The sequence below is a fragment of the Henckelia pumila genome, chromosome 1, assembly GCF_033568475.1.
Source record: "Henckelia pumila isolate YLH828 chromosome 1, ASM3356847v2, whole genome shotgun sequence".
Classification (NCBI taxonomy): domain Eukaryota; kingdom Viridiplantae; phylum Streptophyta; class Magnoliopsida; order Lamiales; family Gesneriaceae; genus Henckelia; species Henckelia pumila.
This window is the reverse complement of record NC_133120.1, coordinates 57,571,934-57,584,242: the sequence shown is the minus strand read 5'-3', so window position 1 is coordinate 57,584,242 and position 12,309 is coordinate 57,571,934. Positions and strand designations below refer to the sequence as shown.

The 12,309-nt window shown below is 36.9% G+C and overlaps 1 protein-coding gene across 1 annotated transcript; it reads right to left on the bottom strand.

Annotated features, from left to right (window-relative positions):
- Positions 1-6,580: 6,580 nt before the first annotated feature.
- LOC140890547 (la-related protein 6B) lies at positions 6,581-12,309 on the bottom strand. The gene is made up of 10 exons (XM_073298420.1): positions 11,801-12,309; positions 11,648-11,729; positions 10,781-10,875; positions 10,615-10,686; positions 10,455-10,534; positions 10,255-10,354; positions 8,867-8,914; positions 8,663-8,728; positions 7,821-7,976; positions 6,581-7,179 (listed from the first exon to the last, which is right to left on the bottom strand). Exons 1-10 carry the CDS (start codon positions 12,116-12,118, stop codon positions 6,919-6,921), a joined length of 1,278 nt encoding a protein of 425 aa, XP_073154521.1. The 5' UTR covers positions 12,119-12,309; the 3' UTR covers positions 6,581-6,918.

Sequence of the window (12,309 nt, the reverse complement as noted above, 5' to 3'; positions counted from 1 at the left end):
TTAATAAATCAATTAAATAACTCAAACACATGCGAGAAGCCAATTCAAGCGGACTCGATCTACCTCGCTCACTTCTAGTTCAACCAAGAACTTATCGCTCTGATACCACTTAATGTGAGGACCTGTATTCCAAACATCTAAAAGATACATAAATAAACAATCATCAACAAGGAGCCCAAAGAATAAACAACAATTTTTTTGTTTTTTTTAAAAGGGGTTGCGATAGTTCCGTAACTATTCACTGACCGTTCACCCCCTTCCGCAGGGAAACCAGAAACTCAACAAAAAAACAGGCGCTCGGTCCGTCAAAAAACGCAGATCGAGCGCACCCCTTTCTGAGCAAAAATCTTCATTCCAGAATAGTTTTCAAACATCCAAAGTACTAGGGGGTCTAAGAAACATCGAATAATCATAAAAACCCAACAACAAACATGCTTTGATACAAACAACTCGCATAACACAATACGTAACAAGTCTAAAGTTGCACATACAATCGATTCGGTAGTACATGCATTGTTTCTAGTTTAAACACTTCCAAGTACCAAAACTAAAAACATAACAAGTTCGAATTACACATTCGACTTCTAAAACCAGTCCAAGTCCTCACTCTATCACTCGACCACCTAGCCATGCGATCTCTGACTCGGTCCTGCCCCACCTATTGCCAAGCACACATACAAAGACAAGACAACAGTCGGATAATCCGGTGAGAATAATATTCTCATAATAAGAGAAAAACATGTTATATCAAATAACAACTTCAAGTACTTGATGTAAAACAACTTTCACATAATCAAAAGAAAGTGAAATGAATGCATGACTTCAAAATCTCTAGATTATCTACTCTGATAATCAAAATGCATCTCGTCTCTTCTTTCTTCGGTTTGGATCCCAAGGATAAAGTATCACAACGATCACACCGAACTCTCCTTTTGAGGTGAATGATGTATACTTCAATCCTCTAGACTCCGGAGCATTATAGAGAGATCAATATGCAATTGTAGTAATTCTCCTACAAAGCCACTCAACTATAATCCCTAGAACGTCTAATTCAAAATGAAAACAAAAATTTGGCTCAATATGAATGCATATGAATTCTAATACATTCCATCAAAAACTCAAATAGTTCACATAACATGCAAGTATGTGATTTCTCCGGAACACTCGAATCAAGTCGGATTCGAGTTATTCGTTCAATTCAAGTCTAAGTCATCTTATACCTCTTCTCCAAAACGTCGATGCTCCAAACCTGGAAGCATCAACGATTCCTCAATCAAAACTCATTCTAACATCATATCGATAATAAGAAAGTCGATACTATATCGGTTATTTTCTATTAAACCGAAATCGCAGACAACAGAAAGTCGATCCAATAACTCAATAACTATCTCAAAAACAACAAACACAACTCAACAAATCAAATCTCAAAATCCTCATTTTCAAAATTCACTTCAAAAATCATAACAAATCCGAACGACGTTCTAATTCAAAACCGACTGAGAATAAACGATCAGAACTCTGTCAAGAACCAAATAACTGAAACTCAATCGATTCTAACAACATCCAAAAATAGAAGTCTAGCTGATCGTAGAAAAACTTACGATAGAACGAAGCTCTCGCTGCAGTGATCGCTAATCTGCCTTCAGAAATAAATTCAAACGGACGGATCGACAAAATCGGAGAATTCCCAAGCTTGAAGAAACGTTGGGGAGTCTTCAATGGAGGGGAGGCGTGTTGGAGGAGGTGATGGAGTGAAGAGAAAAGTCAAAACCCTTATAAATATCTAACAAATCCCAATTTTGCATTTTAGTCCCTGAAAATTCCGAAATTTGCAAAATAGACCCTATCAAAATCAAGTCGGTTCTTGAACTATGTAATCTCCGATTATCTCAAATAAGGTCAATTAAGATAAATTTGGGGTGTTACATATACGATGCATGCAACCGTGATGACTGGTAAAGGGTCATCTGATAAGTCATGCTTAGTACAGGCGCCACATGAGTGTTGTAACCTCACGGATCAACCTCTGGGTACAACCACACTCATCTAGTACACTAGATTAGTCAGATATACATGTCCCCACCATCGCGATACTCTCAGTGACAGACTAACAAGTATAGATCTGAGCGGCTCTATAATCAGGTATAACAAGGTATAGGCTCAATGTGTATATGCACATGACATATGAATATGGAAAGCGGCAAATCATATATCATGCCATATAATAATGCCAAATAAATCCAACACATAAACATGTATACTCGCTGGAAATCTCAGTCAATGTGTACGTACCTCTATGCTAGTTCAAGTCTTAGTAGGATCCTAGGTTCCAAGCCTATATTCAAAAGTTCACCGTATCACTACACAAGTTCTATAAGCCTTAACTAAGCTAATAAGTACTCCCAAAACTTAAATATATTTCCGGACCATACCTTCGTCCGTAGTAAGCCATTTGGAGTCGCTAGTCCCGGATGACTATAACCACACCTTGGTTATTTCAGAACTTCTACAATAACAAATACGGCCCTCAAGTGTATATCTCACACTATATAACTGAAGAAGGAAACTCGGGAATTCGTAATTCAAAATGAATTCTGAAGACCCCTATTTATAGAAAAATTTCCGGTCAAGTTCGGATCCTCTGAACTCGGGTTCGGATCGTCCGATCCAGCTCAATGCCTGCATGAAAAACACGTCGAGTTCGAACCATCCGATCTCCACTTCGGATCATCCGTAGTGTCCTATGCTTAACACTTGTCAGAAATCATGTTTGAGTAATCCTGCCTGCTTGGCATAAGGGAGTTCGGACCGTCCGATCCTGGTTCGGATCGTCCGATTCGTCCCTTAACTCTGAAGTCAACAAGGCACAATTGAAGCCCCCAAACTGCTGAGTTCGGATCGTCCGAAGTCCTCTTCAGACCGTCCGAACTGGTCCAAATCTTGGAAGCCCAATTCTTAATTATCAAGTCCAATTAAGCTCTGGAATTAGTGAATTGCTAACTCTTAATCATGTTTAATATATTATTATCTTAAAATGGGTTCTGGGTTACTACAAATTTTTACATGGCAAACTGATTTCTTGAATTCTTCAGTTTCTGTTACCTGCCAGCACAAAAATCTAACTAGACTATGGTACCCCAAGTCTTTGTGGGTCCTGGATTGATTATTCCTTTAAGAATCCAAACTTTGATTAACCTAACTGGTCGACCATCGAATGTATTCTACAAGAGTTGTGTCTTGTGCAATGTGTGTGGGTGATTTGTTTGTGAATGATATGCATTGATGATTGAACTATGGGTGATGTGCATAATTTTCCTTGTGTTGTGGGTGATGTGTATTACATCTAACATGTTTCACCCTTCCTACATCATAATTTTGCATATGTCTTCTTTGAACAGGCTTTCTGTAAGATTATTGGTTGTTTTTCCAGTCATCAAGATGTGTTTAGCTCGATTGATATACTAGTCTTGATTTTCACTACAGCTCTGTGGCACATATCCAATTCCAAATTTCCTGCCACTGTTCTTCGATTCAACAGGTTTGTCATTTTGCGAGGCAAGATTACTCTGTTCATGTACCAAATTGGATTTAATAAAGTGAATGTATTTGCATTTGCACATATCCAGTTTTGGTTGAGTACTTGACTCAACAATGCAATCATTGTTAACAAAGCCGAGACCAGTCTTGTCTCCAACAGGCTTTTGTGACTCCTGCATCTCAGTTAAAAAAAATGAGGACTTATTTCAAATTTGAATCAATTCAGTCAGTCTCAAATTGTATCTTGTCATTTTCAGTCTTGAGCTTAGCAATCTCTGCCTCTAGACTGATCTTCTCAACTGACTGTTCCAAGCTGGGCTCAATTTATGTGTCTAACAGATCCTTTTGCTTTACTTTTCTTTGTTTTGACTTCCTCAAATGCTAAGAAAGTCTTTGGTACTCATCAGTGATTTCGTGTAGTGCATTGACTAACTCTTCTTGTGTATATTCATTTGAGTTAAAGTCAAATGCATGTCCATTAGTAGAAAGCTGGTTGGATGTTTGTTCATTGATGGAAGATTGATCATCATGAGCCATGAAGCAACTATCTTAATCTCCATCAGTGATGGTTGGGGATCTATGGAGCAGTAAGGTTCTTCAATAAGTTCAATTAATGGACTCCTGCTCTCCTCGGTCTTCATCTCCTCATCGCCTTGCTGCCAAAAATTCTTAGTCGTAGAACATGTCTCAACAGTCTTGGAAGTGCATTTGTCCACAGTACTGTACCAAATTCTCTTGGCGATCTCACTCAAAGTAGTCATTTGAAATATGTTCAGAGACGAGAAGGGACCTCGCTCTGATACCACTTGTTAGGATCGGTCGGGTTGAAGAAGTGTGGTCTTCCTAAACTGAAGTACTGTAGAAATCGACCACGAAAGATGCTAAACTGAGTTCAGTTGAGGTTGGTCAACTGAACTGCTTTTTTTCTCGTATGTCAATGTTAATTGGCAAACAAATATTATGTGCGGAAAGATTCCAACTAACAGATTAGAACTTTCATCAAATCTCCAGACTGAATTTGTGTGTAAAACTGGAAAGTAAGAACATAAGTATTTGTTTATGGATGTTCGGAGCTAAACTCTCCTACGTCACCCCTTTTCCATTCGGAAGGATTCACCCTAGAAGATTTTGACTATTACAACACTTTGCAACAACACGATCCAAAATTAAGGCTTACCCATCTGCCTATCTCAGAACGCCTAGACTCAATCTCAAGAACTCATAAATTTTCTCGGTACACGCAATTCAAAGTTCCATTTATTTTTTTTAAAAAAAAAAAAATTAAACGTGGGGCTCGAGCTCCATATGCGAGTGCAGGAACTGGCTTATTCTATGCTGCACCGGGTAAAATTCACCCGGTGCAGCATCTCCCGTCTAAACAATCCGGGCCCCACATAATTATGTGAGGCCGGGGCTCCTATTCATGGGGCCCGGCCCCCATGAATGGCCCAGATCCACCGGGTGAAATTTCACCCGGTGGATCATAGCACTTCCCACAGAAACTTTCTTGGACAGGGGATGCGTGCACTACCCCTTCCCAACACAAATGAAAAAAAAAATTATTATAAAGTAATAGTTGTAAATGGGACGCAACTACAACTTCTAATAATCGAATGGTGGCATGCAACAACAGCAGCGGCACAAAAGCCAAATGCGCCGCTGACATTGCAGCCACCTTAAGAATCGAATGGGCTAAATTTTTTTTAGAAAAGCATCTGAACCGATCGGCCTGGATGTTAACCGGTTCACTGGTTCATGTACGATCTGACCAGGTTTGACCAGTTCTGAGTGGTTTAACCATAAAAATCGTTTTAAAGTTGAACCAGACCAGACCTGTTATCGGTTCGTGGTGGAACCAGTTGAACCCACTGGTCTGGTCCGACTTTAAAACATGGTTCTTACAAGAATTAAATATGTGTCTCAACCCTTGACTTTTATAAAGATTGCACGATTTACCCTTATACATGAGATTTTTGAACATATGTCTATATTGCGACATATGTCTATATTGCGTATAAAAAACCAAAATTTGAATAAAATTACGTTAAATGTAAAAATAGCTTTTTATTGATTATAATATTTTATCTACACAATATACCATCGGGAAATAATTTTCCAAATCGACACAACAAAGTTGAGCAAGAAGCCATGAAATTTTTTGGAGTAACAAACGATGCAATCTTCGAGCAAGATCCCAAAGTTTCTAGTATGATAAATCTCAACTCAATAAGGAGTTTCACGTTAGTTTAGCCACAACACGAGCACGTGTTGGAAAAAATCGTATTAGCAAAGATAGATTATGCGAATATTGTAAAATATGAAGGGCATAGACAAATTTAATTTTCACAAAAGATCATGTATTTTAGTACTTCCTATAACAAAACTAAATTGCACTCGTATGTTTATTACTCCTACCAAGGGGTAAAGAGTACCATAAACACGCCATCAGTGTTAGACCAACTCAGCTGACCCAAAGATATGCATACCTTAGTAAGGGTATAAAAAAAATTTAGATATTGGTTTTCTTTGCAAAGTTGCAAGTTAAAAATGCACTCTCACTCTATCCCATACGTACTTCCTCTACCCCACTCATTTAGACTTTTGTGTTTTTTCAGACAAATGAAAAAAAGATAAATATACAAACAAAAATTTTCATTTTGCCCTTATTTAATTAAAATTTTAATAGGATAAAAAAATTATACAAGTAATTAATAATATTAATTTAATGCCGATAAATTGATAACAAAAAAAAACGGAAAAATAATACCAATATAAAAAATAGATTATAAAATTGAAACATATAAAAAATTAAATATTAAATATTAAATATATATAACCTAAATAAGTGAAACGATAGCGGTGGCAAAGGGAGTGTATTATTAGGTGAAAGCTGGCAATTGTTCAAAAGCTGGAGCGCAAAGGGAGTGTATTATTAGGTGAAAGCTAGCAATGGTTCAAAAGCTGGAGCATTCGCAAACCATCACATACTCGTCTACGCAATCACATGCATAAAACATAAAAGCATAAATGGGGAAAAATCAGATACACAACTCAGTAGAATTCTTTTATGTGTATATAGATGAATAAGAACCTAGTTGTAAAGTTTTATATCTACAATGAGGTGCCTCTATACCTGAGTAAGGAAATAGCAACATGCTACAATAGTTCTTTAGAGGGTATCCCAAGTTCCACTCTTTAAATCACTCAACAAAAAGGATTTCACCTTGGAAATTTATTGAACTTCCCAAAGTGCCTAAATTTTTTTTATATAGATGTTAAAATTTTATAGAAGTTTTTTTAACACCCTCTTCGCTGCCGAGATGTTGAGACAATTTTTGCTGCTAGATTTGCAACCCGGCTTTCTCAAAATAGAGAAAACACTTACAGTACATTAATAGCTACTGGCTTTCCTCGACCCATTGAAAATCCTCTAGTGCCATCAGGCATGCGGGGAACGGGAGATGCTTTAGATATAACAAGCTTCTCAGTTGGAATGGACACTTCCAAAGGTGTAGGTCCGGATAGGCTACCATAATTCATGGGATGGTGAGCACGCCCACGTCCCATCCCCTTTCCCTTGACTTTGCCTCCAACACTATTTGACCCTTTCCCACGAGAATTACCACAAATATTTTCCTCACCCTGTTAAATGAATAAAACACCATAACTCATGAAACTCATCTTCAAGACTGAAAAACAGTTTGGGATGTCAGAGAAGTATTTCAGATGAGACTCCCATTGAAGGAGGTCATTTTTGTAATGTTTAGGCAATTAAGATGTGTGACTAAGATTTCGTGTATCGGTCCAAATATTAACCATTCAATCACATTTTGGAGTTTCAAGTGGCCTAACTTGTGGGTTAACTTATCTAAGCAAGAAAGTATGGACTTTGTTGTGTAACACAATTACAGTAACAAAGTTTGAAAATGGAAGGATTTTGAGATCACAATGTGCGACCACAGGGTAGAAGGATTTTCTAAATACATCAAATTTAGCAACTGTAACGACTAATCATCAATTACTGGAAAATGGAAATGGGTATAGTCCTATTTAGTGATGTTCCACAATTGCAACAAATGGCATACGAACCTTTGGGATTGTTTTATTTGTTAAACCAAAGTACATAACGCTCGTAATTTCCTAGATGATGATGCAGAAGAGAACCCAATTACCAGAAACAAGTCCTCCGTTCATAAATTTGTACTCAAATTGACTATATTTTGTGAAAACACTGAAGAATTTTATTTGACACTACTATTAAAAAGGAAACTGGAAGTTCTTACATGAAGCTCAGAAAATTGAGCATCAGATTGTTGAAAAGAATCTTCCAAAGGATTTTCCTTCAACTGCTGCATCTCAGGCACCACTTCTTCATCTTTCTTAATAATGGATTGACCATCAGGACCAACTCTCTTAGCTCGAATCTGAATAGATTTTAGCTGTAAACGGAAAAATTAATAAGAAACATCAAAACATATACTTGATAACTAACCCAATCTATGCTTTCTTTTTTGTTCAAGAAAGATATTCATTCATGACAATAAGAACACAAGTGCCAGTTAAGATGCATTTTTCACTGAGTTAGACACATTTCATTGACATTTATCGCCCTTGTTATGAGAAATTGATATTAGATTTTATTTTTGCTAGTATAGGTTCACATTCAAAAAAAAATGTACTAAACGGGATTCCTTTTTAGTTTCGATCTAGCTATCACCATGTAATAGCCCAAAATCGACATTTTCAAATATTGTAGAATTCTAGCCTTTGTAATCCTTCGCCCGTTACTGTCTCCAAATATTATCCCCAAGCTTCCCGTACAACTGACCTCAATAATTTCAATGATTTATTTTTTGAACGTACAGTTAGACCCCCATAATGGTGTTAAGTTTCCGGTTGAAAAGAATGCAAAATATCAAACAAATTTACATCAAAAAGTTCCAAATAACTAGGAATATGATCATGCGTAGCACTGTTTCACACATAATGACAACGGACGCCTCGTAAAAGATCAATCACAGATCCATTCATAATACAACAAGGACAACCAAATCTTTCTTCTTTCTGCCTAAGCATAAACATGTGAGTGTGCTGTGCATTTGAGACAATTTTGCATACTACATACCACATTTTTTAGCAAACGAACTTTGAGACCATTCCTCCAGTTGCCCTCATCTGTCAATTGAACTACCTGCCGAAAACCGAGAACCAACACTAATGTGATGAAATGAAAACAAGACAGGGTATTTTTCTTTTTTTGAAGGAAACAAGACAATGTTTTTAAAATAGTAAAAGATAATTGTAAGTGTAAAGATGGCATAGCAGTTACCGCTTTTTCTGCTATTTCAGCAGATTCGTACTCCACAAATGCATGAAACTGCAAGAAAATATTAATTTGCTGGTTATGGACGTTATCTTGCACATCATGAGCAAGAAATAAAAAGAACACCTTGAATTGCAGTGACGACAAATGTTAACAAACCATATTTGGAATATCACTTAGATACAAACAAAACCAACCGTTTCATCCATCTCTTTAGTGAATGAATAACCTACTTCTTGTACACTATAACCAACAAATAAAACTCTCCCCTGCCCTTTTTCCCTCATTGGATACACACCATGTCACCATTATAAAAGAAAAAGGTGAAAAATTACGGCAGATTACAATTCAGAAGAATTCTACAATGGTCTGAAGATGATGGCCGCATTTTATTGCAAGTCTTCAGATACCATGTTCCTTTTCTAGGTACTCCATCATTTTCATAAAAATCAGAATGAAAGTTAACCTTATATACTAGTGCACGGAGAACATGCATTGCATGTTCATAGAATAAATACTATTTGGAGTTAAGAGTTGCTTTCGTAAATTTGAATTTAATTGTAAATTTAGCGTCCATGTTAAGATAACTGGATATTGGTTAGGATAATGGATATGGGAAAAAGAATTTAGGAAGTTTTTGGTATGAGAATGTGGGAAGTTTGAGTGAACAATTAACTTTGCTAGACCTTAATTATTAAATATCATTGGAAAAATGGTAAGGATAAATTTGTACATCCATTAAAATTACCAAATATAGTTTCTCTGAGGGGTTTACATATTATTATTATTATTATTATTATTATTATTATTATTATTATTATTATTATTATATAATATTTATATATATATATATATATAAACTCCACAAGTCACACATGCCATGCAACGACACACCTCTCATCAAAACAACCATCTCAGAAACAAACAGGTATATTCCTCGACCTCATAGAAGTTATTCTCTGAGATATATACAAAACCAGAAAACAATGACAATCAAAATATCAACAAATGAAACTTTCGAATGCATTTAAGATTGGTCTCACTTCTGGGTCCTGGGAATATGAGGAAACCAAACAACCATCCAAAATAACAGAGGTTTAAGATTACAGCAGAATGTAATGAAGAGAAAAGTCATCAGTGGTGCACACAATAAATTGTTTGCCAGAGTAAATCATTAGCTTAGTTTGATAGCGAACATATTAAAAGCTTAAACAACATGAACCACGGAACATATTACAATGGAGCAATACAAGAGTACTCAGAAAGCAAAAATGTTTTGACTTGCAGATATTCATAAGACCAAAATGAAATCAGTTGCTTTAGTTTCAAAGCATATTCACAAGTCTTAGGTAGCTTCAATTCCAGAGGCAAAAATTTGTCATTTGAGAGTATACCTTGCTGCTGAAATGCATTGCATCCCCTTTTCCTGTTCTAGAAGCATAAGACACCCCACCATTAGGAAGCAAAGCCGGACAGGTACGGATTGATTTCACGCTGGTAGAATAACCATTCAGACGAGCATAAGCAGCAGCAAAAGCACATCACATGCCATAAAATTATCCTATTTGATTTCAACAAGATGAGCACTATGTACCTCCCCACGGATGAGAAAATCTTCATGAGGTTTTGATGAGAATGTTCCTCAGGTAAATTTTCAGCAATGACTATGCGGGACTACAGATAGAAGGTACCAATCCAGGACAAACGTTTAGGCTAGGTCAAAAAAATTATTATCTTTCAAGTTTATAACTTACTTGAAGCTCTTCCATATCAAGCTCAGTCAGCGGATGCTGGCGTTTAACCTTTTTGCCATCTTCACTAACCACCTTGAGGAAAATATCAACCAGCAGAGAAGATGGCAAAAACTAGTTAGGCAGCCAAAAAGACATTATGAAAAATGACTTTGAGACAAAAGAGTACCAGCTTTTTGGAATTCCTCAGTATACTAACAAGCTGAGAGCTACCACTGACGCCATTTTTTATCTTCTTGAAAGACGCAACAAATGAAAGAGGTACTGCATTAGAGGATGGCAGAAAAACAATAAAAGGTCATTAAGCTGAAATTATGAGAAATATAATATAAATCTGTAAGGAAATATGTCAAAAGCAGCTGAACTGATTTTGAATAAAGAACATAAGAAGGGCTTCATGTTCCCATGTTTTCATTTATCTTATTGAGGTCCCGTTCTCCAGAAAATCATAAGCTATAACTGAATCCCATATGATTTTTGCCCAGTCAAAGGCATAACAATTATATGAAATAAACTTTGATCAGAATATCAACAACAGCGGATCCATCCCAGCAGTCACCTACCAATGATGGGGTAAAAACAATCAAATTCAGATCTCAACCCTCCTCCTTACAGTCACTAATTTGTTCTAGTAAAACAAAAGTTCAAGAGACCAAGGATTGCAATCAATCACCCAACACCAGTCCATATCACGTGGAAAAAGTTTCCAGAGTTTGGAGTGTCCAATTAGTAACCCATGAATAGGACTCACAAATACAAGGAATCCTTGTCCATAAATTAAAACCCCGCGAGCATGCTAACACCTGTCACACATATCCCTTTCAGAAATGCATGACCATAAAAAACAAGCAAACTCGCAAGCAATCTATATTTCTGTATAGAACAGCTCTCTACACTGGATGACACAATCATTGGGCACCACTTTTATGATTAAAAAAAACTAGAAGCTTTAAGTTTCTCAATTAGAGTCTAATAATGTAAATTAGGGAATCAATTTATGGGTAACTGAGAAAAACCACGAATAAAAATATCTTACCATATGCTTCATGATCTTTGCACATAAGCCTAAATAACTGATCAGTTGTGGCCAGATTGATATCACTGAAATAAAATTCCACCTGCAAAAACCAAAAGTTTCATACCACAGTATTTAAAATCCAATTACCAAATCAAAATAACAAAATTTCACCTGATTGAGAATTTTCTGATGGGTATCTGGCAATCCATTTTTCGTGGAAGCTGCAACATTGCGATCTTCCGTCGACACGGTGAAACTCACTGGGCGAACATTACCATAAAAGGACACAGTATTTTGCTGGTTAAAGTTCTGGACAGGTAAGTGGTTCTCGTATGCATAGTATGGTGGCGGTAGGAGCGGCGGCGGCGCGTAAACCTGAAATACTCGGAGCGCTGGGGTGGATACGGCGGACCTAGGGACAAATTCAGGAGCCTTCGCATTGAGCTTCGATGTCGAGGCTAGGGTTTCCGAATCCTTCCGCCGATCCATCGACGATCTGGATGGATCTACCGAGAAATTGTTATCGAATCAAGATCGATCTCTTTTGACTTCAGAATCGATTGAAGATCACTGCAATTTTTTTTAGCTGGGAGAAACAGAGATAATAGATACTCAAGAGAGTGGCAAGGGATTTCTCGGGTTTTAACAATGGAGTCTGTATCACACCCCTACTCACACAG